A 27,722-nucleotide genomic window follows, 5' to 3' on the forward strand; every position below is an offset into this window, starting at 1 on the left:
CAAAGTTTCTTACAAAGTTTGAAGGTATTAGTTTAAGACAAACGTTCCTCTCAACTACTCAAAGAGTTAATTGAAATAATTCCTATCAGTACAATTTTTTAATAGAACTGGTGTAATATCGGGGGGGTGTGTGTCAAATTAAGAAAATCAAATATTGGAAAAGTTGCTAAAAGCTGTACACACACGAGTGCATTCTCCTAGCTTTAGAAACATAAAGCTCATCAGAGACAGAGTTTGAGAGGAAAGGTGACCTTCACAAATGACTAACAAAACTCAAGTGTTAAGCTCCACTACTGGAGATTATTAAAATGTCCTTTTCTTTCCTCATCTCCACTCAAAGGCAGAAATGAAGTAAAACATACAGACACTATCTGTTCTAGGATCTCCAGAACCAAACGGACTGTACACCCAGGCAGCCTGCTGGAAAAATTTAAATAGAGAAGAGGGGGAGAAAAGGTGACTCAGCACCTTGTGTTCAACATTAATGCTGCCCAAGTGATTTATTCTGCTGCTACTACTGCATGGCAGAGAGATTATTACAGAGGGAGATGTAAATATTTCTGTATTTAAATATTTTTCATGCATCCTATACTCCATGTATTTTAGCATATGTAGGTATTTCAGTTAACCACACTATTCCTATGCCATGAAAAGAAGAAATACCAGAATAGCCACAGCCATTACAAAAGAGCCCATTATGCTTCATAAAAATGATATAAAAGCACCTTCAATAACTTTATATCATCCTACCCAGGTCATTCCCTAGATCTTTAGAGTTTAAAAGACAAGTTCACAGATTTTCTCTATCTACTCAGGGAAACATGTACTTAATAATATTTTTTTATTACGACCTACAAGATGAGCACCAACAGTGATTACTTTTCTATTACTTTTTTGAGCGCTCTGCCACAGATGAAAACAGATGTACAAATGACTGACGGTATGTACAAAACAATCAGAAGATATGCACTTTTACATAATTGATTACATTTTGCACATCTACATGCCTATAGCAAGATTATCTTACAATGGTACATTCTTCTTCCTTTGGCAAAGTTGAATGGTAATTTTATATTACCTGAAAACACCGCAAACCACAGAAGAACTTCATCAGGTAGAACGTGTCCCCCCCAAATAATTTGCTCATCAAACCATGGAGCCATATGGAACCATACCTGTCCTGTTCTGGAGTCCGTCACTTCTTTGTACAGGCTGATGTCCAAGTAGTAGCCCGACTCATTGGTCAAGAAGAGACGAATGGGAATTGCCTTCCCCGTTGGTGTCAAACGAATGTTGATCTTCAGCTCGGCTTGGAGGACGCGGAGTTTCCACAGGCGACTCCCGTAGCGCATCACCATGCTCCGCACAGATTCTTCGATCTTAAAACATACGAGAAGAATTTCCCTCACTTTTCTGGACACATCCACCGCTTTGCCACCCCTCCATCCCGCTATTGTAGGGTCCTGCTCAAAGGGGCACCCCAGTGTGCAGGGGGAACATCACAGAAGAGGAGAGATGGAAGCACCAAACAGCAGCACATGCCCAGTGCTGTTATGGGACTGCGGTGGCCTGTCCGTTCTCATCCTAATGAGCCTTGAGACAGGCAAGAGCTGAACGCAACCTGGGGACTACTGAGGTAGAGGGACAGCGCTGGATTCACATCCCTTTTTCCTCATGGCACATCACACCCCAGCAAGGCACAGCGTGCCCACTGCTTCTCCTTCATCTACCTTTCTTCCTGCAGGCATAGCTCACGGCTAAGAACTACAAAATGCAGGAAAGTGAGATCCCTGACAAACAGTTATGTAGCACTTATATGCACAATAATCATGTTTCACCGCACATGCGGTACGGTGCTTTAAATCAACAAAGCAATTACTACTTGGAGCTTGGCCTTCTTGTGTTCTATTAAACTTTATAATATACTACTGTTGGCAAATAGCACATATTAAAAGAAGGCAATTTATAGGCTGTTTTTAACATGCTTTCAAAAAATAGAAAGTCTCTTTTCTACAGCAGCTCAGGGAAAAGTCACGGTACACATTTGAGGGCAGCCTAACTTCCAGGGGCTGAATATCCCAGCTTCTTCTGAACTTCCTGGGAACTAAAGATTTTGGCTGCGCCGAGAGAGGATTTATTCAGAAGCGATTTACGCCACCAATTTTTAATCATGATTTAAAAGTCAGCAAGCAAGAGATACTTATTTTGATAACCAATTCATCTTTTTAAACTTTCAGTTATTCTCATAAGGAAAGGTCAGTTCTCATCTTTTGGTAACCATGAACAGAATGTTGATTTCCAACTAAACGCAGCCTTTACAGTTTATTTGGGACTGACTTTGTGGTGGTTCTGCTAACCAGAAACATGCTTTATGCCTAAACACTTTCATTTATGCATCTACAAAGCTTAATGTTCATTTATTTATAATGTTGATCTCTGTGGTTTTGTATCAGAGAATGAAAATAAGGCACTTATTTTTGTAGCTGAATTTACAAATTCTTTTTAAGTTCATGATTTATCTCACGTTTTATTTGGACAGAATCTGGACTTTTGTAACAAACAGAAGAGCATTTAAAGCTATTTCCTTATTAAAATTGTTTATCTCAAACACACAATGAAAAAACTAAGTTTAGTTTCAAATACAAAACATATTTTTAATAAACCGTTCCTTAGTTTACACAGAGGAAGTGAGCTGCATTGCCTGAAGGACAGCGTTACTCCACTAAAAATATAAGCTCTGCTAGTTCTGAAATCTTACATTTAATATTTATTCATAGATTGGAAGAAAAAATAAAGGTTTCTTCCTTCCTCACTGCCAAACAGGTTCCTAATGTGAAACAAACTAATTGCTTGCCTTAACTAGCTAAAATAAAAAGTATTCTCTCTGCTTTTGAAGAGAAGTTGGTTTAGCAGCTCAAGAAGCGATCTTTAGTTAGAGACATCCATTAGTTACATGACCCCACTTTCTTTACTGAAAAGCAAAACTCCAGTATTTGTAGAGTAACTAAACTGACCCTCATGTTACCACTTCTAATACTGGTCCCCAATTTCTTGTGCTTTCTGTTATAAAATGACTAGTAGAAACTGCATGTCATTCACAAAACGGTATTAAAATGTACTCAGTCAATAGGTGCACTTACATAACATAAAAAAGCAACAAAAGACCATTTAATTCTGGTGAGTCAAGCCCAAGAAAAACAAACAGTTCAGAGTTAGGGAAGAGATCATACCTTAGAGGGGTCCATGATGACAGTAGGCACGAAATTTAAGAAGATGTGATTGCAGTCAGTGCGCACGTTGGTGTTATTAAATGCCACCTCCAACTCATCCATGGCTTCCAAAAGCAATCGCTCTCCCTCATTTTGCAGATACTCAAAGGAGGCTTCCTGCCAGATATTGTCAACAAATAATTTACTTTCTACTCAAAAACCACAGCCCAAGAATACAGTGTTTGAAAAACTGCAGAAGGACTTGACTGAGAAAATAGGTTACATTAGTTTCAGCAGGATGTACAACCCTGAAACAGATCCATCACAATCACAGAGCCAGTACTCCCACTGCCTGGACTCGCATACCTGGCTGAATTGTGCCCTCGTTTAGGTCAGCATAAATCCGAAACTAGACAGGGCAAACCATTACTGCAGTAGTGCAGGAGAAACACAGAGAAACAACTGTTGCCTCAAAATGCAAGGATTTCTGACTATCCACTTGGGCCACAGAAAAATCTCCTTGAAGCACAGGAATGCTAGATCTTTGAAGACATGCTTCTGCAGAGCCAACACTAGCAAAAAGAGGGCACGCATCCACAATACTCTATACAGGTAATATGTTTGCATGCAGGTTCCTAGAATGACTTACGGTGTTTCATACACTGTCTTGGAAAGAGACCTTGCATGGGGGACAAAACTCACCTTGGTAACCAGATCTGAATGCCTTATAATAGCCCTCACGAAGAACCTGTAGTCTGTCACTTCTGTTCCCACTTCAACTTTAGCTGCTCCCAGGTAGAGATGCATTTTGTGATTGGCACATGGAATGGCAGTGAGATCAAAGTTTCGCATTCGGTTCAACTCTAGCTGAAAAGCCAGAGCTGGCTCCAGATGACGGTAAATCCTATCTTCCTCAAACTGGAGGCACCCGGCATCATACAGGTAGAAAAGGGTGCAAAAAAGGAGGGTGAGTTAAGAAGCTGAAACCCAGAGGATGGGAAGAACTAGACAACACCCCTTACGATAGTTCATATTTAGTTAAAAAACTAAAAATTCAAATGAAACCAACCCAGAATTTTCTCTCTCATGCACAGTCATTAGCACTAAGAGCTGTGCTGAAATTGTTGAAATACTGAGAGTAGAAGACAAATTGCAAGACTGCAAGTTCTCAAGCTCACCCCCCCCAAACCCCTCTTTTTCACAGAAGCCAGAAAGTTTGGTATTGAATCTTTGTACTGATTCCAACGTTCCCTTGTTACACTGCGACTAAAATCTGCATAAACAGAAGCTTCAGGTCAGGCTTCCAAATGCACCAATTTTTATCCCCAAATATCAGAGACTCATCATTGTTACTGACATCAATTGCTGCGTGTGCGGATGACTGGCCTAGCGAGGGAGGAGAAAATACCGCACTAGGCAGTGAAGTTGGGCTGAAGTAGCTCCCACCTTCTCAGACTGGCAAGGAACAGCTACATGAAAGAAGGATAAAGCCAACGCTTAGAGAAAAGTATTAAGAATATACAACTTACCTTATCCCGGGCACGGAAGGTGAAGAACTTTGGAAATTCCCTCTGAAAATAAAAGCAACAATGTTAGCCCTCCAAAAGTAAGCCATTTGATCTACCCAGAGAGCGCCCACAGGCCAGACCTGGGGTAGCACCACAGCAGAGGAGATGACAGAAGATGTTACAAGGTACTTTTTCAACATCACAAAGAGTGGTGGAAAATCAAGTTACCCTCAAGAAGGCAGCAGAGGTAGTTTAAACCTGTCTTCACTGCTAACGCAACAGAGGCTACTTGATTGGCTTCTCGTTATTATTGTCAACTATTAACAGACAATAACATGGAACTGTCCAGACAGCACTGGGAAACTTCTTCTAGTTCTATTATGATTATGATTAGTGTGGAAATGTTTGGGAGCCATACAATGATATTAACACTCCATTATGTAAACAGATGTACACAAAACAATGATCTGTATTCCATAGCTCTCTTCATACTATTACTGCTAGAAATACTCTCTTCCCAAGGAAAACTATGAATTGTACTCAATTTTATCCTCATGTATTAAATAGTACTCTACAAAAATCCCCCAAAGATGATTAGGTTTCTCTGTTACTCTGTTGCACAGATAAAATCCTAGCAAATGGTAAGGGCTTTACATTTTTGTGGCATATTGCACGTGTCTTAGAAGAAGAGAGAAAGACTAGACAGCATCCTTCTACCTATCCCTCCAGTTTCATTCAAGCAAAGCCATCCATTTCTGTGGAATTACACTTTTACTGGGTGTAGGAACTTTTGTGAATGCTTTGCACCAACATGAGAATACCAGCCATTTATGCTAAAGGTGACCTGAGAGAGCATACACAACTTGCCAGAACTGTCTTACTAAGAAAAAAAGAAGGTGTCTGACCTGGAGTCACTGAATTTCTGAATCACATTTCACTATCAATGAAAGACTTGCAACCCTAGCTTGATTCAGTGCAACAACTGCTGCATGGTGACAGAGTATAAGGCTCCACTGAGCAACACAGCTTTTAAGGCTAGAAGTAATCCTCTAGCTAGTCATCTTCCTTACCTCCTATAAAAAACAGTCCCCAGAACTTCACCTGATGGCTCTTCAGTTGAGCAAAATAGCTTGTGTTTGCCTGGAGTGTGTCTTCCAGACTAGCCAGTGGTACAAGAAATCCTGCCTGAAAATTCAGGCAATGGGCATATTAGGTAAGCGTATGAGCATCAACTATACTCTAAGAAAGCAACCACTTCCATGTTTCCTCACTTCTCTTTCAAACCCCTCCTACCTGTCCTCCTCTGCACGCTGCCAATTTCTCCTAACATCATCCATGCTCATTCTATCACTAATGTAATTGCTTTCAAGGCATTTGACTAGTGTTGTGGGCAAATATAATAATTAGATGTGCACACACACAAAAATTCTCAGTGCTCTGGTACCAAAATCTGGAAGAGTGCTCCATTTCCTAGGCAGAAGAATTATACCCCTGCTGTGTTCTAATCAACCAACCATCATCAAGACAATCAAAATAATTTGCCTAAATTAGCCAATCAAGACACCCTGCAAACCGCAGAATGGGAAAAGCTACAACAGAAATCATCATAGTTGATTATTATACTAATAATCACGTTAAAAACCTAATGAGATGAGGAAATTGGAAGCTTGCTGGAGCAACTCTCTATTACCTCAACATGCTGGGAACTAATTATATAGACTGTAATTAAAACAAAAACAAACCCAAGCCCAGGCCCTGTCTAAGTTAATAGTTGGTCCAGTAATAACGGAATAGAATAGGAGATAGTAATAAAGACTGACACTCACAAAAGATCCCAGAGGTACTCTACAAACTTTGCTAACAGATGACATACCACGCTGCCTCCTCTGGCTTAGGAGCTAGGAGCATCCTAGCAGTCCATCGCTCTAAATGGCAGCTCAGGGGAAATTTTTTGTGATGACTCCTTTTATTCTTTGCCTCCTTTCTGACCACTGACACATGCTACAGTGCTTACTCACAGACTCTTATTTTTCATTCCCCAAATATCAATTCAGGTCTCTAAAACTTCCTTTTTTTAAATCTAAAGCCTGGACTTCCTTGCTTAAGGTCCCAACACCTCTCCGAAGAGTCCAGCTTCCTACCTAAGCCATTGATTGATACCTATCTATACCTGTACTGTGGGCAGCAATTCCCATGTGGTGATGCCCACATTTGTTCAAATACTATTTTTGCTGATTTGTAAACTAATTTTCCTTTTGTAAAGCTTGCTAAACCAGGTGTGTCGAGCACAGGATGAATTTCTTGCACTTTCAAGACTCCTAATACCTTCCAGAGTTGTAAAGTAGATACACAAGGCATAAAAATCTGGTTTATGCCTTACATTGCCACATTGAAAACAGGGCTAAACTAGCCCTCACTAATGCCCAAGCTCTGGGGAAAGAAGTAATTCTTAGCAGTAAGAGCATCAAACATTTTCCACATCACTAAGCCATTATGCGAAATTTAGCAAGTCACTTCAATTACTCCTCTAAGCTATCAGTAAGAAGCCTAAAGGAATCACCACACTACCTAAGAAATACAAAAATTTAATTGTATTTTTACATTTTACATTTTAGAATACAAAACAATACTGAAACAAACAAGATCTTTATTAGTGTGGCAGTCATGAGTTCAGCCAGGTAACAAGAGACTTTAGCCTGTGAATGGCCCCACTGAATGCAAAAGGCCCACTCCTGTAGCTGAAGTTAGATGTTTGTTTAAACACTTCACTTAACTCTGACACCAACGTTGGCATTAAATGCCTGACTAAGAACCAAACGAGAAGCCTAGAGTCACTTATGTGTCTCCTGGCCTCAGGACAAGAATACCACCGTGTTCTAGGCACTTTTTACTTACATGAAATCTCTGATCCACCTCATAGTTGACCTGTTTCCCGAAGTCCTTACAAACGAAACATACGAACACAGGAAGAAAAAAAAGCAGAAGAAAGCTAGCAATTAGGATGAAAATCAAAAATTAATTAATTCAAGAATACAAGAGGTGCCAAGATTGTTTACAATTGTAAATTAATTTTCTTAAGCGAATTCATCAAAACCATCTCAAATTTTAGAGAACAAAAAACAGTGAAGAGAGAACTAAATATAGTTAATACAGCATTTAACGGGGGAAAAAAACACATCAAGTGTCAATGCTATTATGAGCTAGAAACCAAAGAATTCTGAGCAGCATGAGAGATATCAAAATACCTTTTGTGCTACAAGGAAAGTCAGCCTCCGAATCCCATGTTCAATCAGGACTGATTTCTGTAAAAAGGCAAGGATGGAATCAGGTGACTGGATTAACAGGAAAAGAACACATCAAAAACATGTCAAAGTCTTCTATGAACTGGAAGAACTCTACAGATCCTCCTGCATCTATGCTCTAAGTTCCTAGTCCACTTCAGTCTACTCATAGCTAAGATTTCTCATCTGATCATCATCTAGTAGCACACATAAGCAAATACATTAAATCTGAAGAGGTAAGTAATCAAATCACAAGAACATAGTATTCCAGCTGAGCCTTGCTAACAAGTAAAGCAGAAGAGTCATATACAAGTCTTGCAGGAAATATTCTTGTTCATTTGCCAAAGTCAGTTGGTCTTTTTTGCAAAGATTACTTTTTGAAGGGAGCACAGCGTAGACATGGTAAGGCCATGGAAAATGATGGAAAATGACTTTTAAAGGAACTAACCCAAGGAAGCATGTAGCACATACTTGATTTTGGCACAATAAGCACAGAGACAACCCAGACCAAAGGACAGATGTGTCAATACTGCAAAGGTGATAAGTGATAGGTGTTGCTTAGATTTTTCAAATACATGACAGAATGTCCATTCTGGTTGCTTCTTTATCAAATTCCACTAAGCCACATTTCAAATGAGTGCTTCCATCAGTATTTGCCACACCACTGCACACCACTGATCTTTTGAAGTGTTAAGATCTCATAATTCTGCTCCTCTTTCTAAAACTTTTTCCTTTCTCCTCCTTTTTCCAATTCAAAAGCAAAGAGGGGGGGGGAAAAAAAAGAGAGAACAAAAAAAGAAGCAAGAACTCAGCTAGACCAGGAACAAAACAACCCTTTTCGGCATAGACTGAAATGTTTTACTAAGGTTAAGCCCTTTGAAAATGAGCATCAGTGACTATATTCATGGCAAGAGGAAGAAAATAACTTTAATAATGCCATGATTTAAAAAGCAAAAATTGTTATTGCTTTTAAAATTCCACAAGTGGCAGACAATAACAGCATAGCAACAGGATTCTGATTACATCGTAATAATGTGGGTCTCACAGCAAGTCCACAGCTATTACAGAGCGATTAGCCATCAGCACCTGGAGAAACTCCATTTACACTGACTGCCTCAATCTCCTCCACAAGTCATTTACAAGTATATGATCCTAATTTCTATTAAAAAAAACACACACAACATGCTGGGACTAGAAGATTATTTGGACAATTTGGATCAACCTATTTGATAGTTTAATGTGTTTTAGAATTTTTTTTTTTATTTCTTCCCTTTTATCCCCTCCCATAAAACGCCTGGAGCATGATCAAGCAGATGAAAAGCAGAACTACTTTTAATTTTTATATTTGATTATTTTCTTGGCTTAAAGAGACAGGAAGCTGCTGAAGTCACGTGGATACCAGCCCCATTTTGGAACCCCTCACTCCCGCAGAATGTATTACCACCTCCCACACTTGGAAGTGAAGTTAGAAACTTCTTGCTCAGTCCTCCCACAGTCATTGCAGGTACCACGGATGCAGCAGGGTCCCAGTGCCTGATGGGCTATTCACATCCACAAGCCAGTTGAGGAGTTCTTCACACCAACCAGAAAAGCAAGTGCAGGCAGACACCAGAGGGCAGAGTGGACACGAGGAGGCTATCCCCAACCCATGATGTCTCACAACCGACCACAGGACTAACACTTGGTACTCTAAAGTGTAGCCCATACTTACGAAGGAGCAACAGAACATACCAAATCAATTCCACCTTGTGCCAGAAATATCATACTAGGTGGATGCTCCAGCATGCCAACAACAAGGAGAACAAATTTTAATTGCATTAAGACTATCGTGATACAGAAAATATAGGCCATTTTAATGTCACTTTCCATGCCTCTGTCACTCATATAACAACTTTACCACCAGGGAGAGGGATACAGCACATTTTTTCAGAGCATCTGGAGACAGATACTGAAGATTGACCTGATGCGTTTAAAACGTTGAAGGTCTTTTACCCTATCAAAAATTAAAGGGGAGAAGTCCTGACCTGGTGGATTACAATGTACTGCAAAGAGAAGCAATGACCTGGAGGCTTCAGAAAGGTGCAGCTACATCCAGTCAAAGAAGTGGTAAGGTTTTAGATAGGATAAATTAAGGATGCAACTGTTGCATTTATTTATTTTGAAAAACAAACAAACAAACAAAAAACTGAGGAACATACTGACTTTTCCCAAAGCAGACAGAACTGTCCTGCACAATCACACAGTTCCAGAGAGAGAATCAAGGCAACTTACCTTGCTTTGCGTGAACTCTCTGAACATGGCTGCCAGCCCATCGTCATCAACATCACTGTCTGTTTTAATAGCAACATTAAGAATGTGAATGGGTTCCTCACGGGCAGTCTGCAATTTAAAGAAAATATTCCCCATAAATAAATAGTTAACAACTTAACACCTGTGAGTTCTCAAAAGAGGTTCCGTAAATACAACTCTAAAATACAGACACCCTAGGGAAAAATGACCTCAGCAGAGCATGCTGTAAACCAAGGAAAACTATGAGGGAAATCCTTGACCGAGCAACCTCACAAATTTGCAATTTCACAGAAGCAAGAGTTAATGTCCACAAACAGCAAACAGGAGCTTCATTTGGAGAATGCAATTCTGACGGTCACATCTGACTTGGCTAACTCAAGCATGCTTCAGTTGGATGTAGAAAGAAAGCAGGGTCAGGTCCTCTCTTTACAAGATGCCGTACAGGCAGGACATTAGAGGACTTTGGCATCAAGAAAGGTAATGAAATTAAGCAAATTGAAAGTGTAGGAGCAAAACAATGTGTGTTTTCCTACCTACAACAAAATGAAATAATGTGGAAGCATCAATTACATTAGAGCTCTGAGAAATGACAAATTTAGCATTTAAGAGCCTGCAGTTGACTGAAAAACTGAGTATGAACAGGAAATTATCCTTGGTGAGACGAGGGGGAGGTAAAGAGAGAGATCTAGGACATTAAGGTGGACAGTAATATTCTGGAACAAGGCTACAGTACTTACACACATCAAGATCAACGGATCAGTTTAAAACCAAGCCCTATTCTGGACACAGACTGTACTCCAACAGAGCTTCCTGCTGTTGGGGGGCCAGGACAAAGCAGTGGAGCAGCTACCTGTGTCCCTAAGGGAAACTGGTCTTCTAACACTAAGGATTATAAACCACCTGCTTCCTCTGCACCTGTTCTTCACATCAATGCAAAAATTGAGGGGTTCCTCTCACCTTTTCCTCCTAAAAACAGTTCTAAGAGGTAGAACAGAGGGAAGAATCAGAATGTAACATGATTAGAAAGGATGTAAGACAGAAAATAAGGCAAGTCAGACTTAAGGTAAAGACAGTTGAACATGCAGTTCAACACCCCGATGCACAGAGAAGGTCTGGAAACATAATCGTGGGTCTAAATTCTCAGTTACACTGCAGTGGATCCAGTAATTTTGCTGATGTCAAAAGCTACAAACTAAATTTACATGGAGAGTAAGAGACTTAGCCATAGTTTTAGAACAGGCTCAGAAAATGGCCACCTAATTTGAATCACCTGCTGTGGAACAAGCAAACAAATCACATACATAAATACATAAAGCTCTTAACTCCTGCTTCCAGCACTCGAACTAGTGAAAAGTATCTAGCCTGCAGTCACTGTGGCATTCTGCACGCCTTCTATTTCCAACCTGAGAGCAATCTCAAGAGAAAAAAACTACCGTACCTTGTCTTCATCATACAAGGAAGCATGGCCAGCTTCGGGGAAGGTTGGGCTCTGGGGAGGAGAGTCACAGAAGCAACCCATCACTTCATCAAAGATTCTGAAATACACCAGAGAAGTATTAGTCATCAGCACACTGCTGCTAGCCCACTGAAAGCATATAGCACTAAAATCCACAAATCATGTTGCTAAGGAGGGGAGGGAGAGAAAAGGACTCCTTCCTTTTGCAGGCCTGAAACTCAAAAGATGAGGAGGCAATACCTCCTCCACCCCTCAAACCAAAGCAGAGCCTGGATCTTCTAACGTTTGTCAGAGATCTTATGGTTGCACGTCCTCATGACGGCTATGGGCTCTGCTGGGGTTTTTTTGTCTACCCCTAGAAGGTTGAAAGCATAATGAACACATCCTCCCACATATATATGTTTGAACAAGAGCATTAGAAGAAATCAGCACATTTGCAAATTATCTCCAATCAGCAGAAATTCAAGATGCTGAGCCTTCTGGCTGCAAACTGCTCTTACAGCAGTCTGAAACTTTCAGTTATCTCACAGAGACAGACAAGGGGATCCAAACAAACTTGCACCTGAAACTCCAGAAACTTAGCAAACAAGCTCAGGACCAGTTTAAACCTGACTCTAGACAAGGCAAAGATTTTGTCCAGTTCCATTTGGGCCCACCCAGGAAGCTGGCAACACAAACAATCGTCACCCTTCCCCACATACCTGACAAATTCTTCAAATGTGCGGAAGGAGACCATTCCACCCATCCGCTGGCACGGTGGAGTGAATGAATTGTCTAGCAGTACATCACTCACGCTAGCTACGTGGACCATCCCGTAGTGATTGAGGTTGGAAGAGAAGGACATTCTAAACGGCAATTCAATAAGATCACAGTTAGTAGGGACAAGGGAGAGAAGAATATCACTGGAAAAAGATTTGTGCATGTGCATAGGCTTTGACCACTTGAAGTGTGGCTGTTTATCCAATACAACTGTTGCACGATTTGTTAGATTCTTCAGCACGCCAGACCTGCTGTGCTGTCTTCTCCAAAGTCCCTGCAACGCTGGCATGCCTCTGGTGCCATTAATGCCCTTACCTGGACGTTGTCCCAATGTACGGGAACAGTTAAAAGAGTTAGGAAATAATGTTATAACCCTTTAAAACAAGTATTTCTTAAGGAGTTTCTTGAGACGACAGGTGAACTATGACTATGCAAAGCTGAACGTATTTTTCCTCCTGTATGTATGTTTTGCTTTACAGGTGGAATACTGAGATAAACAACAATAATTCTAAGCTTTGGCACTTTAAAGGTTTAGTAAATTTTTACAAATTAAGTTTAAGTGTACCAAGCTGTATTATCTTATTGCTTCCACAATTTTTCTGGTCATACTATAATTTACGCTCCTCAAATGCAGTGTAGTACAGTGACCTCTCTAAAATCCTATACTGGAAACAGGGTTTTCTGTAGTCTTACACTAGTATTCCTACCCTAAATAAAGTCCTATTACAGTGCCTTCCACTTTAACTGCTGACCAAATTAATGTGCTCCTCCATCTAATTTAATCCATACTTCAAAAATATTGCAACTCCCCCTACTCATTTATTTCGCTCAGTTTTGATTGCTAAAAGGTGGCAGCTGCTAAATACAAGCAGTTGGCCACAGAACACATCTATCTTAAGGAGCAAGGAAGGCAGAGCTCCAGACACTTACGACTGTCATACTCATGCCTGATGTCTGCTGTTCAAGCACTGAGACACGCTGCAGTACACACGTCACTCATACAGGACCAATGCCTTATTTAAGTGAGGAGGACTGGACAGATTCACACAAGCTCAGAGGAAGGCACTGAGTAAGAGACTCCTATTTAAAGCAGGAGCACCGTTCACTAAAGGTCAGCATCCCTTCCTGGCAGAGGGCAAGATCCTGAATATATTAAAGTATCACTGAGTTCTCATACAGTCCAACTGCCATGGCAGCACACACCAGCTGTGAAATAGTTTGTGTTATTTTGGGGTTTGGGCTATTATTATTATTTTTATGCTTTTTTTAAAGGCCCACAATGTTACGGTCAAGACTAGCAGGAAGTTTCTCACACAGTGAACACAAAGCATACAACTAACTAGACATCCTTTCCCTAGCTACTAGAATTGGGTTTTGCCTTCTCTGCAGTAATTATTTCTGATTTCTGAACTGTGCTACAGAATCATCTTAATTCACTAAGGGACCTACTTCAAAAGCTCCCTGCAACATGGTGAGACCTTCAAGCTTGCTCTGAAGAGACAGAAACGCCGTGCTGGCACACAGCAGTGCTCTGCGACACAGGAACAGTGCACTCTCACTTGCTTCGCTCTCCCCGGGGCTTAGGAAGACATTAATGAAGTTAAGTTCCTGTCCTCCCCAACTGGTGCCACAACAGGAGGCAGAAGGCAATGGGGGGGGGGGGGGGGGGGGAATCAGGGCACTGATTCAGCACAGCACATGCTTGACTTACAACTCATAAAGTCAAAAGATGCTCAACTGCCGTGCTGGATCAGACGCCAGTGGCACAGCAGGCAAACCAGGGGCCCAGCCATGCTGGCTACAGCGCTGCTGCCAGCCACACCGATTCAGGAACAAACTGTGGATTGCTGACACTGCTACCTACCGGCTTTACTAAGATCTCTTTCCTTCCACGTACAGAAAACCACTGTGATATGGTCCTAAGTACAGTTACAAGTCTAAAGTATCATCAGTTTGATTAATAGCTCTCCGTGTTTAAAGTCACTCTATGTTTCCGTAATTTATCTCTGATTAAGAGCCATGAGACTTTCCAGCACATTTTTACTATTTTTCCCTAAATAGGCTTGTAAGCAGTAATAAATAATAGGTATTCACATTTTGAAAGAGAAAAATTTTTCAGGACATGCCTTGGTGTACATTTCTTACAACTAATACAAAAAATACCACAGAACAGTAACTAAACAAAAAGACAGCAGACATTTTTCATGTATTATTTAAAACAAGAAATACTTTTCAACTGAGACATGAGAGGAAAAATTAGCGTCCAAAACACAACAAAACATGCTGTCAGCTGTTTGAGATGTAGATTCATCTATGGTGTGAGGGAGGTGAAACAGCCTCAACAAATTCTAAGCTAGTTGCAAGAAACCAGAGTAGCAACAGGTACGCTATCGGCTAGGAGTAGTGCCTGTTTCACTGTGACACCCTACCAAGAGGGTCAACAGCTAGGAATCCAGTTCCAAAAAGAGACCCTAGAAACAGCATTCTGCTAGAAGTTTGCTGTGTACCATACTACAGATGAGCTGAGTCACCTGGCAAATTTAATTTTAAAGATTGCTGCATGCAAAGCTTTTTTAAAGGGTAAAGAAAAGCTGAAAACATGTTTTAGACAAAGGGAGAGGAAAAGGGAAGGAAAAAGAAGAGTTATGTTTGAGAGCTTCTCAAGTAAAGATAGGGGCACTAAAACAAAACATGTTAAAACAGTAAGTATTAGGCTACTTCTTTCTAGTCTGTCTTTTCAAATTTTAAAAGATGACAAGTACCGTACCTGTTTAGCGTGGGGATGTTCCCTCTGTAATCAAACAACCACAGTTAGTTACAGATTGGTTAGTGAAAGCCATAATAAAGAACTATCATCAAGCTGATACACAGACCAGCAACAAGTTTACAATTTACTAAACCAAAATTTGTCAACCATCAGGTATCAGGCAGAATTCAATTTCATTGACCCTGAGAAGGCACCCACCACCTGACTTCACTTGCCACGACTGCCATGGGAATGAGCACAGACCATGCACATAACATGCAAATAACATACCCCAGGAAAAGACATTGTATTTGCAAGGTACCCTGCATTTCTATAGCATCTTTTATCGTACCCACTCCAAGCCCTTTGCATACACCAAGTGAGCTTCACAAGCAAGACCAGAGCGGGGAGTTTGCACTCCCTGACAGAAGGGCAAACGGCACAGATGCAAAAAGTGACCATACCACACAGGAAGACTGCAACAGGTTCAGGAAAACAAGCCAAATCCTCATTGCCAAATCTCTACGCTAAGCAGCAGCCCACGCACTGGCTCCCACAACAATGCCGAAATGAAGCAAACACACACATAAACACCATGAATACTTTGCATTTTTGGCATTCAAGGCCTTGAATACCAAAAAGAACAAGCAGAACTTCAGGCTAATTTTAGGAAAATTTTACAGTTCCTTTTATAACATCAGTCAAATTCTTCACATTTTTGCATGCAGACTGGGGCTTAGTGATGCACGTAAGACAGAAAGAAGGCGAGGGGCACATTTTCATACCAGCATAAGAACAGCACAGTCTAGCCCATCCTAGCCACATTCATGAAAGCATAAGGTGGTATATTGCTCCATGCAAGACGTAGAAATTGCTGTGATCTGACATTCAAAATAGTAAAGATTAAATTGAAAAAAAATACATGCACACAGGAGGCTTGTGCACAGAGATTAGCAAAGCTTCAGGGAGCATGTAACTGGACATTCACCCTCCCCTTCCCTGCAGAAACCTGTAAGAGATCAAACCACAGACTTTCTTAACATCCTTGACCATAGGTAAGACCCCAAGCTACTGGGCATGAAGTCTCGGTACTTAATGACCAGTGTATTTCCATGGTCACACCGCTAAATACACTGATTGCACCTGCTCCTGTTCTTAAACTGGTTTTGTCACAGCAGGGTCATATTCACTACAAGGTTGTATGTTTGGTGCATTACTGGTAGAGGCACAAAAAGTTCCCATGATCTCCTTAAGCCATACAGGAGAAAGCACGAAATGGCCTATCTGTTCAATGGTAAATAACACAAGTATTAATTTCATTTGGAGGCAGTGAGGAGAGACACTGTGCTGTAGAGCCTGTGGTTAGGACGGAAAGGGCCACGAGGCCTTTTTTTTTTTAGCTTGGCAAATTGTGGGAAAGCTGCATGTGATCTATTTTAGTTGGAAAAGATAGTCTGGAGAGGACTGGAAGTTCCTACACCTGGTACACTTGTGTAGCAGTCCCTGGAATGCTTTCAGAAAACAGAAAAAAAATCCCAGCATAACAAATGTTCCTTTCCGTCTCAAAAAAGGCACCCCGTTGCCTTGCTCCAGGAACTGTTCTCAAGCCACTCAGTACAGAGCTGAAGAGATTATGGGAAGAATCACAATGAGGAAAACAGAAGACCCAGTGGCTGGAGATCTCAGAAAAGAATGGAGGAATAGTCTTCAAGCTGCACACTATGGGGCTGGCTTTGTATCTACAGGTCATCATAGCTGTGGAGGGCCTTTTCGCATCAGGAGCTGGATTGTCACTTGCCACTGAAATGCACTAAGAGGTAAAGGTTTGATATTTGTAGCACAATCAGGCCTTGTGGAAAGGCACTCCAGTCCACCCACTGAGCTACACCTCTGCAGCTCTGACAAACAAAACACCAGCTGCGAGCCAGCCTTCTCAGCCTTATGGCAACATCAGTGCAACGAGCAGTACCACGGTTCTGGGAGCTGAATAAAGGCACAGCCGATGGAGCACGTGCTGGCAATGTTCTCCACAGCCAACTCCACGTAGCTGACCACAGGATCAGAAACCTTCTCACCACACCAACCCCAGCCCTTCTCCCTGACTCTTTTGAACTTTTAAAAAGGCCCTTCTTGACCAAGGAAGCTGATCTCACTAGGAATCTGCTCCATACCGATACAAGCTCTACTGCTACAATTACTCCCTCTGCTCAAGCAAACAAAAATCCCCTTAGCTGCCCCCTGCACCTCCTGGTTGAATCTGGATTCGTTTCCCCTTGCCCCTCCTTTTTTTTTTTTTTTTTTTTTTAAACAAGAGCATTCCCCTATGAAAACGATGGCAATGCATGCAAAGCACCACTGGTTATATCAAGCTGTGATTGAGTGCCAGCGCAGGGCAAAGCTTTTGAAATCAGGCAGCAAAGCGGAATCAGCAGAGGTCGGCTGAATAACCCACTTGTAGTTATTAACAGCAGTACCACAGGAGAAAGAGCAATTCCACTGGCTGTGACCAGTGGCATTCCTCTTATGTTTCTTCATTTCCGTAGAAGAATCTAAACAGAAGGCTGTGAAACATGCCTCAAACCATACATTTTGATTGGGTTTTTCCTCTCCCTCTCTCTTTCCTTATTCTTCTGCTCCCTCTGTGATTCAGCCAAGCTGAATCTGCTACTGAAGTCCAATTTGCATAAAATTATCGTCGTTCCATTCAGTTTGCTGCCCCTTCAACAGCCCCTTCTTTGCTCTGTTGGAAGATTTTGCCCTTTCTGAAACAGGCAAGCCAAGGGAACTGCAACACATTACTGCTGCCTGCTGTCTAATTAACATCAAACCCTCAGCACGAAACTGCAGGGATTTACAGGTGTCCTGGAATCATTTTCCCCTCCTCCCTCCTGATATCAGCCAGTCTCCTGCAACAAGGAGGGGACCTCAGGCTACCTAATGATACGCTACGAGTTATACACTCGGGTCTCCAGGCTCGTGCGGTTAGAGTCCAAAGCAGCACAGCTGATTCAATACTAGTAATCCAAAGACTGATGCAAGAGACTGTTTTAGCAACTACTTTAGTCCACAGAAAACGCTTCCATTTTGTCAGAAATTCCATTCTTATGAGTACATCATTGCAAAATGATAGGAGGAAGGAACCTATAAACACTGCTCTCAGTGTAAGCGAGTTTTGGTTCCTAATTCTTCTGTAAAAAGCACTGTTTGGAAACAGCAATATTTAATTTGGCTTTCAGCCTTCAAAATGGTTTCTACCTGTAAGCTAAGAAAGAGGCTGACAAAAAAGAACAACCAAAATACTCCATAGATGATAAAACATCAAGAGACAGCAAAGGAGAGATCATGCACCACTCTTAAGCCTTGAAATCAGCAACATCGAAGTCCAAGTAGGGTGTCAACAAACATCCACAAGCACAGAAAGAGGAGATACTGGGCAAAACCAAGCACAAGATAGTTGAGACATTTGTATTGATACCCTTGGAAATACAAAGCAACTAATGACTAGACTTGAATTCCACCCTTGGAAGCATCACGGACAGCAGGATGCAGTCCCAAGAATGAATTCAACCTAGACAAGTCTAAGTAAGGCATTTGCCCGTATGTCCATGTTTGCCGAGTTGTGTGCATTCCCAACACCAAGTGCAACCAGGGTTAGCCGGTATCAGACATCTTGGTTACCAAGTTTCAAAAGTAAAACTTGCTTTAAAGCTAACTAAGCCAATTATCAAAACTTAAAGTCTTAATCTGCAGTGCTAAAACCTTCCTTCACTTCCACCTTCCAATGGTACATCCTGACTCAAGATTCCCCAGGATGTCTCAAGGCCAAGTGTGGCAGTTAGGAGTGGCATGGGGGACAAAAGGAAGGTGTGGGCTCAATGCACAGATGGATTGGGAAGGCATGGCTAAGGCATCAGAGTGAGAAAAACAGCCTGGGTTATACTTCAATTTCCTTTGGGGTTCAACATATTCAGAAGGCAGAGCCCTGTGGTATCATTGCCATACCTCAAAATAAAGATATATCCAGCAGCTCTAAGTCACCCTTGTCAGCAATTGTCTTAGCATCTGACAGAGGGAACACATTTACCTCTGAGTAAAACAGAGGGATCTGTTTTATGGGAACACATTTGCCTCTGAGTTCTTCCCTTCTGATCCTCCAGCACATCTGCTACTGGGGAAGGAAAGATCAAGAGAGCAGCTGAACAACCTGGCTGGGGGAATGCAGTGAACTGGAGAAAAGGGGATGCTTTAGGAGGAGCAGTGCAGCAGCACAATTCTGCAGCAGGCTCCAAAAGCTGGCTACAGCAGACAATGTCCCAGTTTAATTTAAACCTTACAGCTTCAGACATAAGAAAGGCTGTTCAAAAGCAGGAGAGGAGAGGGGGATTATTAGAAAAAAAACTTCTCCTGTTGAAAAAGCACTATAATTCCCTCTCCCTATACTAGACACACAATGTTTCTTTGAACAGAAGATTTTAAGCTAAGATTAGGCAAGGCCTGTTTCATGTGCTGAACACCTAAGAGAGGCCTTTCAGTGTCTGTCACCTGACTTCCCATTCTCACAAAGAAAGCTGAACTCTCTAAACACCAGTCAATATTCCACCAGCTTCCCATCTCAGCAGGGCAGTCTGAACAAGAGGGAAGCAAAGAAGAGCTCAGAACAGGGTTCATTTTTCTCACATCTTTTCTCACCAGGTCTCTAGATGACTGAAAGAGGCAGGTTATCCAAATGCAAGGGGCTCTGCACATAAGCATTTGTTTGCAGTACCCTGCTGCAGCATGTAGCGATCAGCATCCCGTAGATACCCTTGTATCGCTTCCTCCAGATTGGATTACCGCAACGCCTTCTACTTGGAGAGGGCTTGCAAACTCCATTTACTGCAAAAGGCACCAGATGGTTACACTGTACTCCTCATCTGCCTTGCACCGGGCAATAAGGAATGCTGGTTTTGATCTATAAAGCCCTCTATGGTTTCAATTATAAGCAGTTTTTCTCCCTATGTCTTACCCTTGCAATCAGGATCAGTGGGGATTCTTACAACAGGATGTTTTCTATTAATTTAAACAAGTAATTCCCAAAACAGTTTCTGCCCACAAAACCCACCAGGAGCACGTTGCATTTCTATGACTTTGTTAGCAGATTTAACAGTTTTTCTTTGCTCTCTGCTTCCATGTGAAGCTTTCCTGTGGGTAGCTGATGGCAATCATTCAGTGGCCAAAAATACAAAGTCTGAGTGCCTAGCTGTGATTAGTCAGATCAGAAGTAGTGACTGTGATTGTTTCTGTTACAATTAAGTAAAGGCATAGTGGGGTTAAATACCAATAACAAAGAATTTAAATATAGCAACCATTATCAGTTTGCAATTTTCTCTACATGAACATTTGCTCCAGTAACATTCAGGCCCTTAAATCTTCACAGAAATCAGACACAAAAGGGACCAGGGCTTAAAAATATCTGATAAAGTGCTGAAAAATGTGTGGCATCGTACAACTAACACCAGCTCCAAAAGAGAATGCTCTCTTAAGGGCTCTCTGGTATCTACTCCTGGTTCACCAGGACCCAACCCTGCAGAGCCTCAAGGGATGTTTTGCTTGGTCAGCTGGGATATTTTGGCCTTGGGGTTTGTCCTTGGAATGCATTTTTAGCTTTTCAGTCTCAAAGTTCATGCTACAGAAGATACAGAAAAACATACGACGGACATAGAACACGGTCAAAAACAACAAAGACGACTTAAGCAAGACAATGTCAGAGTTTTGAGATTTCTGTGTCTTGGGCTTAATGTAAGGTCTGCCTTTACAGCTGGCTTAAATCTACACACTCAGTGCTAATTTAAGACCCTAGGTATCCTGCTACCGGCTGTGCTTCAGCACCCAACCACACAATAGCCGCACAAGTAGCTATACACTGCAAGAAGCTGCAACAAGCAACAGGAGCCAAATTCATCACTAACAGATGGAGGTGCAACTCAAAGGAACTGAACCTGCTTATCCAAGCAGTGAATTTGTCCCCAGGCCTGCTTGCCTCTGCACAAGGACTGCGATGCATTTTCAGTCAATCATCAGCAGTGCCGATGGTTGAGAAGCAGAACTGAGCTTCAGAACATTGCCCCAGCGAATTCAGCGTAAAGGGGAGAGGAGATTTCAGGACAAAGAAGCTGTTCCCCAACCAGGTAACAGTTCTCCTCTTCCAGCTGACCTTGTCCAATTAAGCTTGTGCACAGTAAGAGAGCTGTGGTCAGCATGGGCAGGCCAAACAACCCCCAAGCAACGGAGGTAACCGAGACCAGCAAGGAGAAGAAATGGAGAAAGAAGGGGGGGGAAAGAGAGCATTATAAAGGGGTACTAAAAATAGTACGCAATTATTTACAAATATTCTAGAAATGTAGGAAACAGATGAGACCAAATGCATGTCCCATTTGTATCATGAGTGTTTTGTGCTGCTTATTGAGGACAGTCATTCATTTCTAGCAAACCAGATTCTGAAAACCATTTCATAAAATGTACTGATGGATTCTCAATGAAGCGAGACTGGACCCCGTTGCCCAGCCCCACCAAAAATAAAATAAGGAAAAAGATGTTTGGAAACAAAGGAGAAAAATAGCACTGGTACCATACTGCCAAACCAGCACAGATCAACAGTGGCACCCGGCGGCCACGGAGACTCACTGCGCCTCTTGGCTCCAGCACGCTCTCCGCTGCCTGGGACAAAAATAAGATATCGTCTAAAATACCCTCCTGCGTTTCTGTTGCAAATGAAAAAACACGGGAACTGACTAACCTGGCAGATGCTGAAGAAGTTCTGATAATCAAGTTTGTTTGTTTGTTTGTTTTAAAATGATCTTAGCACACACTAGGAGATGGCGACCCTTTCTTGTATAAGATAGGGCAGCAAATAGTTGATGCTTTTGGTTGCAGTCGTGAGAAATACATTCTGAAAAATACTGACTGAAAACCAAAGTATGTCAACTCTAGCATTTCTATGTAAAATACATTCATACATGCATCTTGGTCTTCTCAGTCAAAAAACCACATGCTAGAAAAGATTTCACCTTATCCAGTAAAGCCAGGTTTGAAAGTAGAGTCAATCACAAACAGTTACAATGGGCTGGCAGGGGAGCGCTGCAGGAAGGGGACAGAGACTGACTGACTGGTCTTTATTAAAATTCCAAGTAATTGATTGTTCTGTCTGGAATTGTATCTTTTGGAAGGCTCGGGATTCAGCTAGAACTGAAGGTCTAGAGGAAAGTTACTACACAAGCTGAACTTAAGAATCAGAAAATACATGAAAACTGTATCATATTTAAACGAATCCAAACTGCAGAAACTAGTACCCACAGCTCCCGAGGCTTTAAATAAGTTAGGAGAAGGAACTGGGTAATGTAGGGTTTTATCTTAAATAATTTGTGCTTATTTGAGGCACTGGGACTCTCCCTTTCTCCACCAATTCTATTGCAAGTTTTTTTTGCCAAGATAGGATGTAGCCCCTCATAAACCTTCGATTCCAAAGGCACCTGAACACGTGATCTGACCTGTTCGGATGGGAGGTAGGTAGCATGAACTGGAACTCCACCACACAAGTGTTATCCTTCAGCTGGCGATGCTGGACACTGTTTAACTCATAGGCAATATATGCCCTTCGAACGTATACCTGGTTAGAGAGAAACTTGATCAGCTTAACTGTGCTGAGGAAGCAGAAAGAGAGAAAGAAGACAAATAATACACCAGAGGCTTCAAAAATACTAAAACCCAAACAGATACCTCCAAATGAGTATCTAGATAGAACTCTAATTCAACCAGAATTTAAAGTTATTCTTTGAGGAAGGCTGGTCTGGCAGGATACAACCATCAGCACAAGGCACACCGGGTAGGCTGACCACATTCTCTGACAGCAGCTTGACTTTCAATCCTTTCAACCACCTAAGTCTTCAAGCAAAGAAGAGAACTTGAATCTGAAATTTCAGTCAATTATGAATATTAATGCTGTTATATGCCAGACTCCAAGTATGCCAGATTCCACACAACCTACAGCTCTCTTAATCTTGCAAGGTAACAGTGCTCAAAACAAAACAACAAAACAAAAGACACAGAAAAATTAAAAATACTTATTTTTTCAATGGGAATAAACTTACCTCCAAAGCTGCCATTCTTACCACCTGGTTACTGTGGTAGAAAAAGTTGGGTAGCACATCAAAGATGGATGTCTCAGACAAAATGAGTTTCTAGAAGAGATCACATTAAGCAGAGTTTTAAAAGAGAACTGCCTGTCTTGCAAACAGGGTTAGGCAAAAAAGCAAAAACCCCAAATCAAGCCTGACTAGTTCTGATTTCCATGCTTTTCCTGTTGTTCATCAAGGATTATGACCTTTTTATATTAAATCATAGAATCACAGACTATCTCAAGTTGGAAGGGACTCTTAAGTATCATCGAGTCCAACTCCCTGCTCCTCGCAGGACTACCTAAAACTAAACCATATGACTAAGAGCGTCGTCCAGACACTCCTTGAACTCTGACAGGCTTGGTGTTGTGACCACTTCCCTGGGGAGCCTGTTCCAGTGACTGACCACCCTCGCAGTGAAGAGTCTTTTCCCAATGTCCAATCCGAACTTCCCCTGATGCAGCTTCATCCCATTTCCTCATGTCCTCCCCTCTCTGGTGACCCGCAATAGCTGGTTACCAGAGAGAGATCAGCGCCTGCCCCTCTGCTGCCTCCCTTGAGGAAGCTGTAGACCGTGACGAGGTCATTCTGATATCAGTGTAAGAATGAAAACAAAAATGAGGGGGAAGCTAGAAACCAGAACAATACAATATAAAGCCACAAGGACCTTGGGACTACAGGTGAGATTTAATGCAGAAACATTAAGATCAGTGAGAAGAAAGCAGGGAAACAAGGAGAGAAGTTCGGTAGATACCTGCAGGTTCTCAATGCAGAACTGGTGTCCATACATGTCAATAGCGGACAGGAAGATGGACTCCACCTGGTTGTGACGCAGCTCATAGGATGGCAAATGGGAAGCAATAAGAACCTGGTAAACAGCAAACACAAGGAGTGTCAGTGAAAGGAGCTATGCTGGGCCATCGGCAGGAGGCTGTTACCTCCAAGGCAGCAATAGTCTGCTCCATCCCAGAAGAGGTGACTGGTTTCTCCTGTGAATTCTGTGGCACCTGGGTGATGCTGCAAACTCTCTCCCCTCCCCAGCCTCATTTGTGTATCTGCTTGGTTTGTATTATTGGCAATTCCCCATGGAGAAAAGGAACAGCTTCAATCAAGTTCCATCAGTGCATGTGATTTAGCACTGCAGAGCTGCTAGTCCTGGGGATTGCCTGACCGGCTGTTAATTGGAAAGCAGATCTGGCAGGCAGCAGCTGTGGGGAGGCCAGCAACGGAGACCGTCTTTCACAGCTTCTGAGCAGAGGAAGCAAGAGACACTGGTGCCAGGTATTAAATGCCCAACATGAAGGATACGGAGATAGGAAGGGAAAGCAGCTTGCAGGGGAAAATGAAGTGAAAGAGCAACATAAAGACATACACAAGGACTGCAGCACCATCCCCAGCATGATGCTGAGAGGTTCAATAACTGAATGGTTCAAGGACACAAATACAATCCTGAAGGAAACATAAGGTCACTGAGCAGCTTCAAACGCCCCATTCATTTTCAACAGTCAAGCTCTGAAATAAAAGGAGAGATCCCCAAAGTGTCAGCTTTCCCGCTGAAGACTTTTAGAATGGAGATAGAGACTGTGGAGTGAGAGGAGTGATCAGACTACAGGGTTAGCATTACCGTGAAACAATTATGCCCTCTTATTCCTTCCTGGCTACAGACTAACTGCTAAAGAGGAAGCTCACAATAATATCCAGGTGGATATCTGGCATTCAAATTATTATCTGTACTAGACTCTTGGAATTGACAGTATCAAGAGCTTTTCCAATTATTTTCAGGTTAAAAAGAAATTGATAAAACGCAACTCAAAAGCTAGAAGAAACCCTGCAAAAGACCAACATAATTCTTTGCAATAATTCTTTAGCAGTTGCAAAGAACATCTGGTTCTTCTGTAAATTTCTCTCCCTGTTCTCTGCACACACTGATTCACAATTGTGAGGTAGCTGATGAACCTGGACAGCATGTCCTGGCTGTTTACTGCACAGCTGCCTGCATGTTCCAGGCAGCCTGCGCTTGTCGGGTTCACAGATTATGAAGCCAGAAGGAACCACAGTGACCACGTATTTTGACTTCCTCTATAGCACAAACCATAGGCTACTCTCGATTAACTCCTATTTGAGCCAGACAAAACTTTTTGGAGGAGCAAGGACAAAGGAATATAATCTTAACTTCAAATTTTACAGTGATTGGGAATCCACTGTGATCTTTGTTAGACTGTCACAATGGTTAATCATTGGTTAATTAGCTTCATTGTTAAAGCGCTGCTCACAGTAATCTACTCTTCACATTTGCATAGTAATCAAAATAAACATCAAGAGGTATAGACTTTCCGAAAGAGCGAGCTCCAAGTGGGAGCAGTCCATATTGATCTGATCAGCAATGGCACAGTCTGTCTCTAGCAGGGATCAGCTTGGATTGCTAAACACGCTCCCTTACCTGCCGTGCTCGCAGGGCCACTTTAGCGTTGGTTGTCTTGCTGAGCTGGGTCAGCTCTGTCAGAATATTAATCAGCTCATCTGTCAAGGTGGGGTCACGGCCACATAGCTGGTCCTAAAAATAAAGAGAACTGAAAACGTTTAGAACAGAGGAAAATCATCTTCCGTCCTCCCACAAAGGAGTTTAAACCTGAAATACATACACACATGCACTCAGGTGCTGGACCACATCACCTCTAGAGGTCCCTATCTAAATTATTCTGTAATTCTGTGCTGGCAAGGGTACAAGTATTAGGCTTTCAATAATTTTACACATACAAATAAAGCTACAGAGGAAAGAAGGGACTGGCACCATCACCCATTTTCTTATTTGTAGCACGTGTTTTGGCATCCAAACACACGAGAAATACTGACTTGTCAAAGAGACTCAAGTAAAACATTTTCCCATTACCCAATTTCAGCTTTGTACCAGAAGTCTCCCCTAGCAGCGATGCAAAATTCAAAGAGCATTTAATTGTAGCAAAATGCCTTGTGTAGCATGCAAAGATTAGCAAACTTTCACCGTGAAAGGTGACCAGACAGAAAGAGTTTAACGGCCGGGAGAACCTCCTGAAGTCCACTTAACACCTCAAAACCAAAAAAACCCCACAACTCCACAGTCACAAACCAACCACACGCTTTGTACAGCTTCAGCAACACCAGAAAAAAAAAGATCCTGTCATTCCTCTAACAAAGCTAAGCAAAGCTAACTAAAACCAAAAATGATATAATGTGTTTCCTGCCACAGCACAGGACTGACTCCATAATACTTATTCTAATCAGAGAATCCTGGTTCTGAGGATTTTACTGTCTAAATTGGCTGGATAAAACAATAAAACTGAACAGCATAATTTTCAGTGTTAATACTGTTTCAAAACTCTTTTGGATTCAGCCATTCAAAAAAATGCAAACAGTAAAGACTTTAATCTGTTTTGTGTTCTGAACAGAGGAGGTGCACTCTCATGCACACTTTCTTCAAAAAATAGTTTCAACTCCCATGAATAACCCCACAGCCTTCAACTACTCACACTGGTTTGTGAGCCTCTTCCCTCCCACTCCCGAAGCTGAAAATCCTCTAGGAGCCTCTAATGTTTCTTCTATACAGCACTTAACAGCTTTTCTCTTGGTAAATGAATCACAGGAGGAAAATGCGAGATGAAACAGGGGTTTGCAACAGGAAAGAGAGCTGGTGCCTTAAAGTTTTAAGAGATTTTGAATGCATACATTCTAGAAAACGCCCTTTGAAGATCCAAGAAATAGAAAGGGAAAAAGGGAAACTTCTGCACAGCAGGTTAGATTGGTAAGCCTGCCAGGGAAAACAAAATAAAAAACAAAAAACAAGTAATACAAGTCCCATAGACTGACTAACAAATAACAGCTCATGCTACATGCGATTCCAAAGCTAAATAGCTTATGCCCCACATTGCTCTTGACCCCTTTTTCTCTGACCCCACTCAAGCATGATGCCATCTCTAGGAATGATGGCATACATCTCCCAGGGAGAAAGACCACAGTCAAATCACTCTTATTAAAAAAATCTAAGCTACTAACTCTTATTAGATTGTTGTCCCCTACTAACCAGTCTTGGGCCAGCAAACATTACAATGATTGTTCCGAAATAAAGTTCTGTAAATTTATCCACTCCAGGTCACTGTGTGAATTCACAGCGAATAATTCAAGAACTGCCTTCGTTGTATTTGAAATACAAATTCCTGGCTGTTGTAATGTTACTGCTCAAGGTAACAAAAATTTGATAGGACACAGGACATCTGCCATGCCACAAACGATTCTGTCCAGTTAAGGCTAGGATGTGCATGCAACAGTCAGTTAAGTACATAAAATG

General features: G+C 41.8%; 1 protein-coding gene across 14 annotated transcripts in view; it reads right to left on the minus strand.

Annotated features, from left to right (window-relative positions):
- The window catches only part of ACACA (acetyl-CoA carboxylase alpha), a 153,150-nt gene that overhangs the window by 68,591 nt on the left and 56,837 nt on the right, over nt 1-27,722 (minus strand). For 11 of the 14 annotated variants that reach the window (XM_076354490.1, XM_076354486.1, XM_076354481.1 and 8 more), the window contains 14 exons: nt 25,842-25,955; nt 24,156-24,269; nt 23,375-23,464; nt 22,775-22,893; nt 15,270-15,293; nt 12,445-12,588; nt 11,726-11,822; nt 10,270-10,377; nt 7,963-8,019; nt 7,613-7,657; nt 4,739-4,780; nt 3,912-4,127; nt 3,231-3,386; nt 1,176-1,379 (listed from right to left, as the gene is read on the minus strand). In XM_076354490.1, coding sequence (XP_076210605.1) covers nt 1,176-1,379; nt 3,231-3,386; nt 3,912-4,127; nt 4,739-4,780; nt 7,613-7,657; nt 7,963-8,019; nt 10,270-10,377; nt 11,726-11,822; nt 12,445-12,588; nt 15,270-15,293; nt 22,775-22,893; nt 23,375-23,464; nt 24,156-24,269; nt 25,842-25,955 — 1,530 coding nt within the window. The remainder of the gene's footprint in view (nt 1-1,175; nt 1,380-3,230; nt 3,387-3,911; nt 4,128-4,738; nt 4,781-7,612; nt 7,658-7,962; nt 8,020-10,269; nt 10,378-11,725; nt 11,823-12,444; nt 12,589-15,269; nt 15,294-22,774; nt 22,894-23,374; nt 23,465-24,155; nt 24,270-25,841; nt 25,956-27,722) is intronic. The other 3 variants (XM_076354484.1, XM_076354485.1, XM_076354487.1) reach the window with 3 other exon arrangements.

Source organism: Aptenodytes patagonicus, chromosome 17 (assembly GCF_965638725.1).
Source record: "Aptenodytes patagonicus chromosome 17, bAptPat1.pri.cur, whole genome shotgun sequence".
Classification (NCBI taxonomy): domain Eukaryota; kingdom Metazoa; phylum Chordata; class Aves; order Sphenisciformes; family Spheniscidae; genus Aptenodytes; species Aptenodytes patagonicus.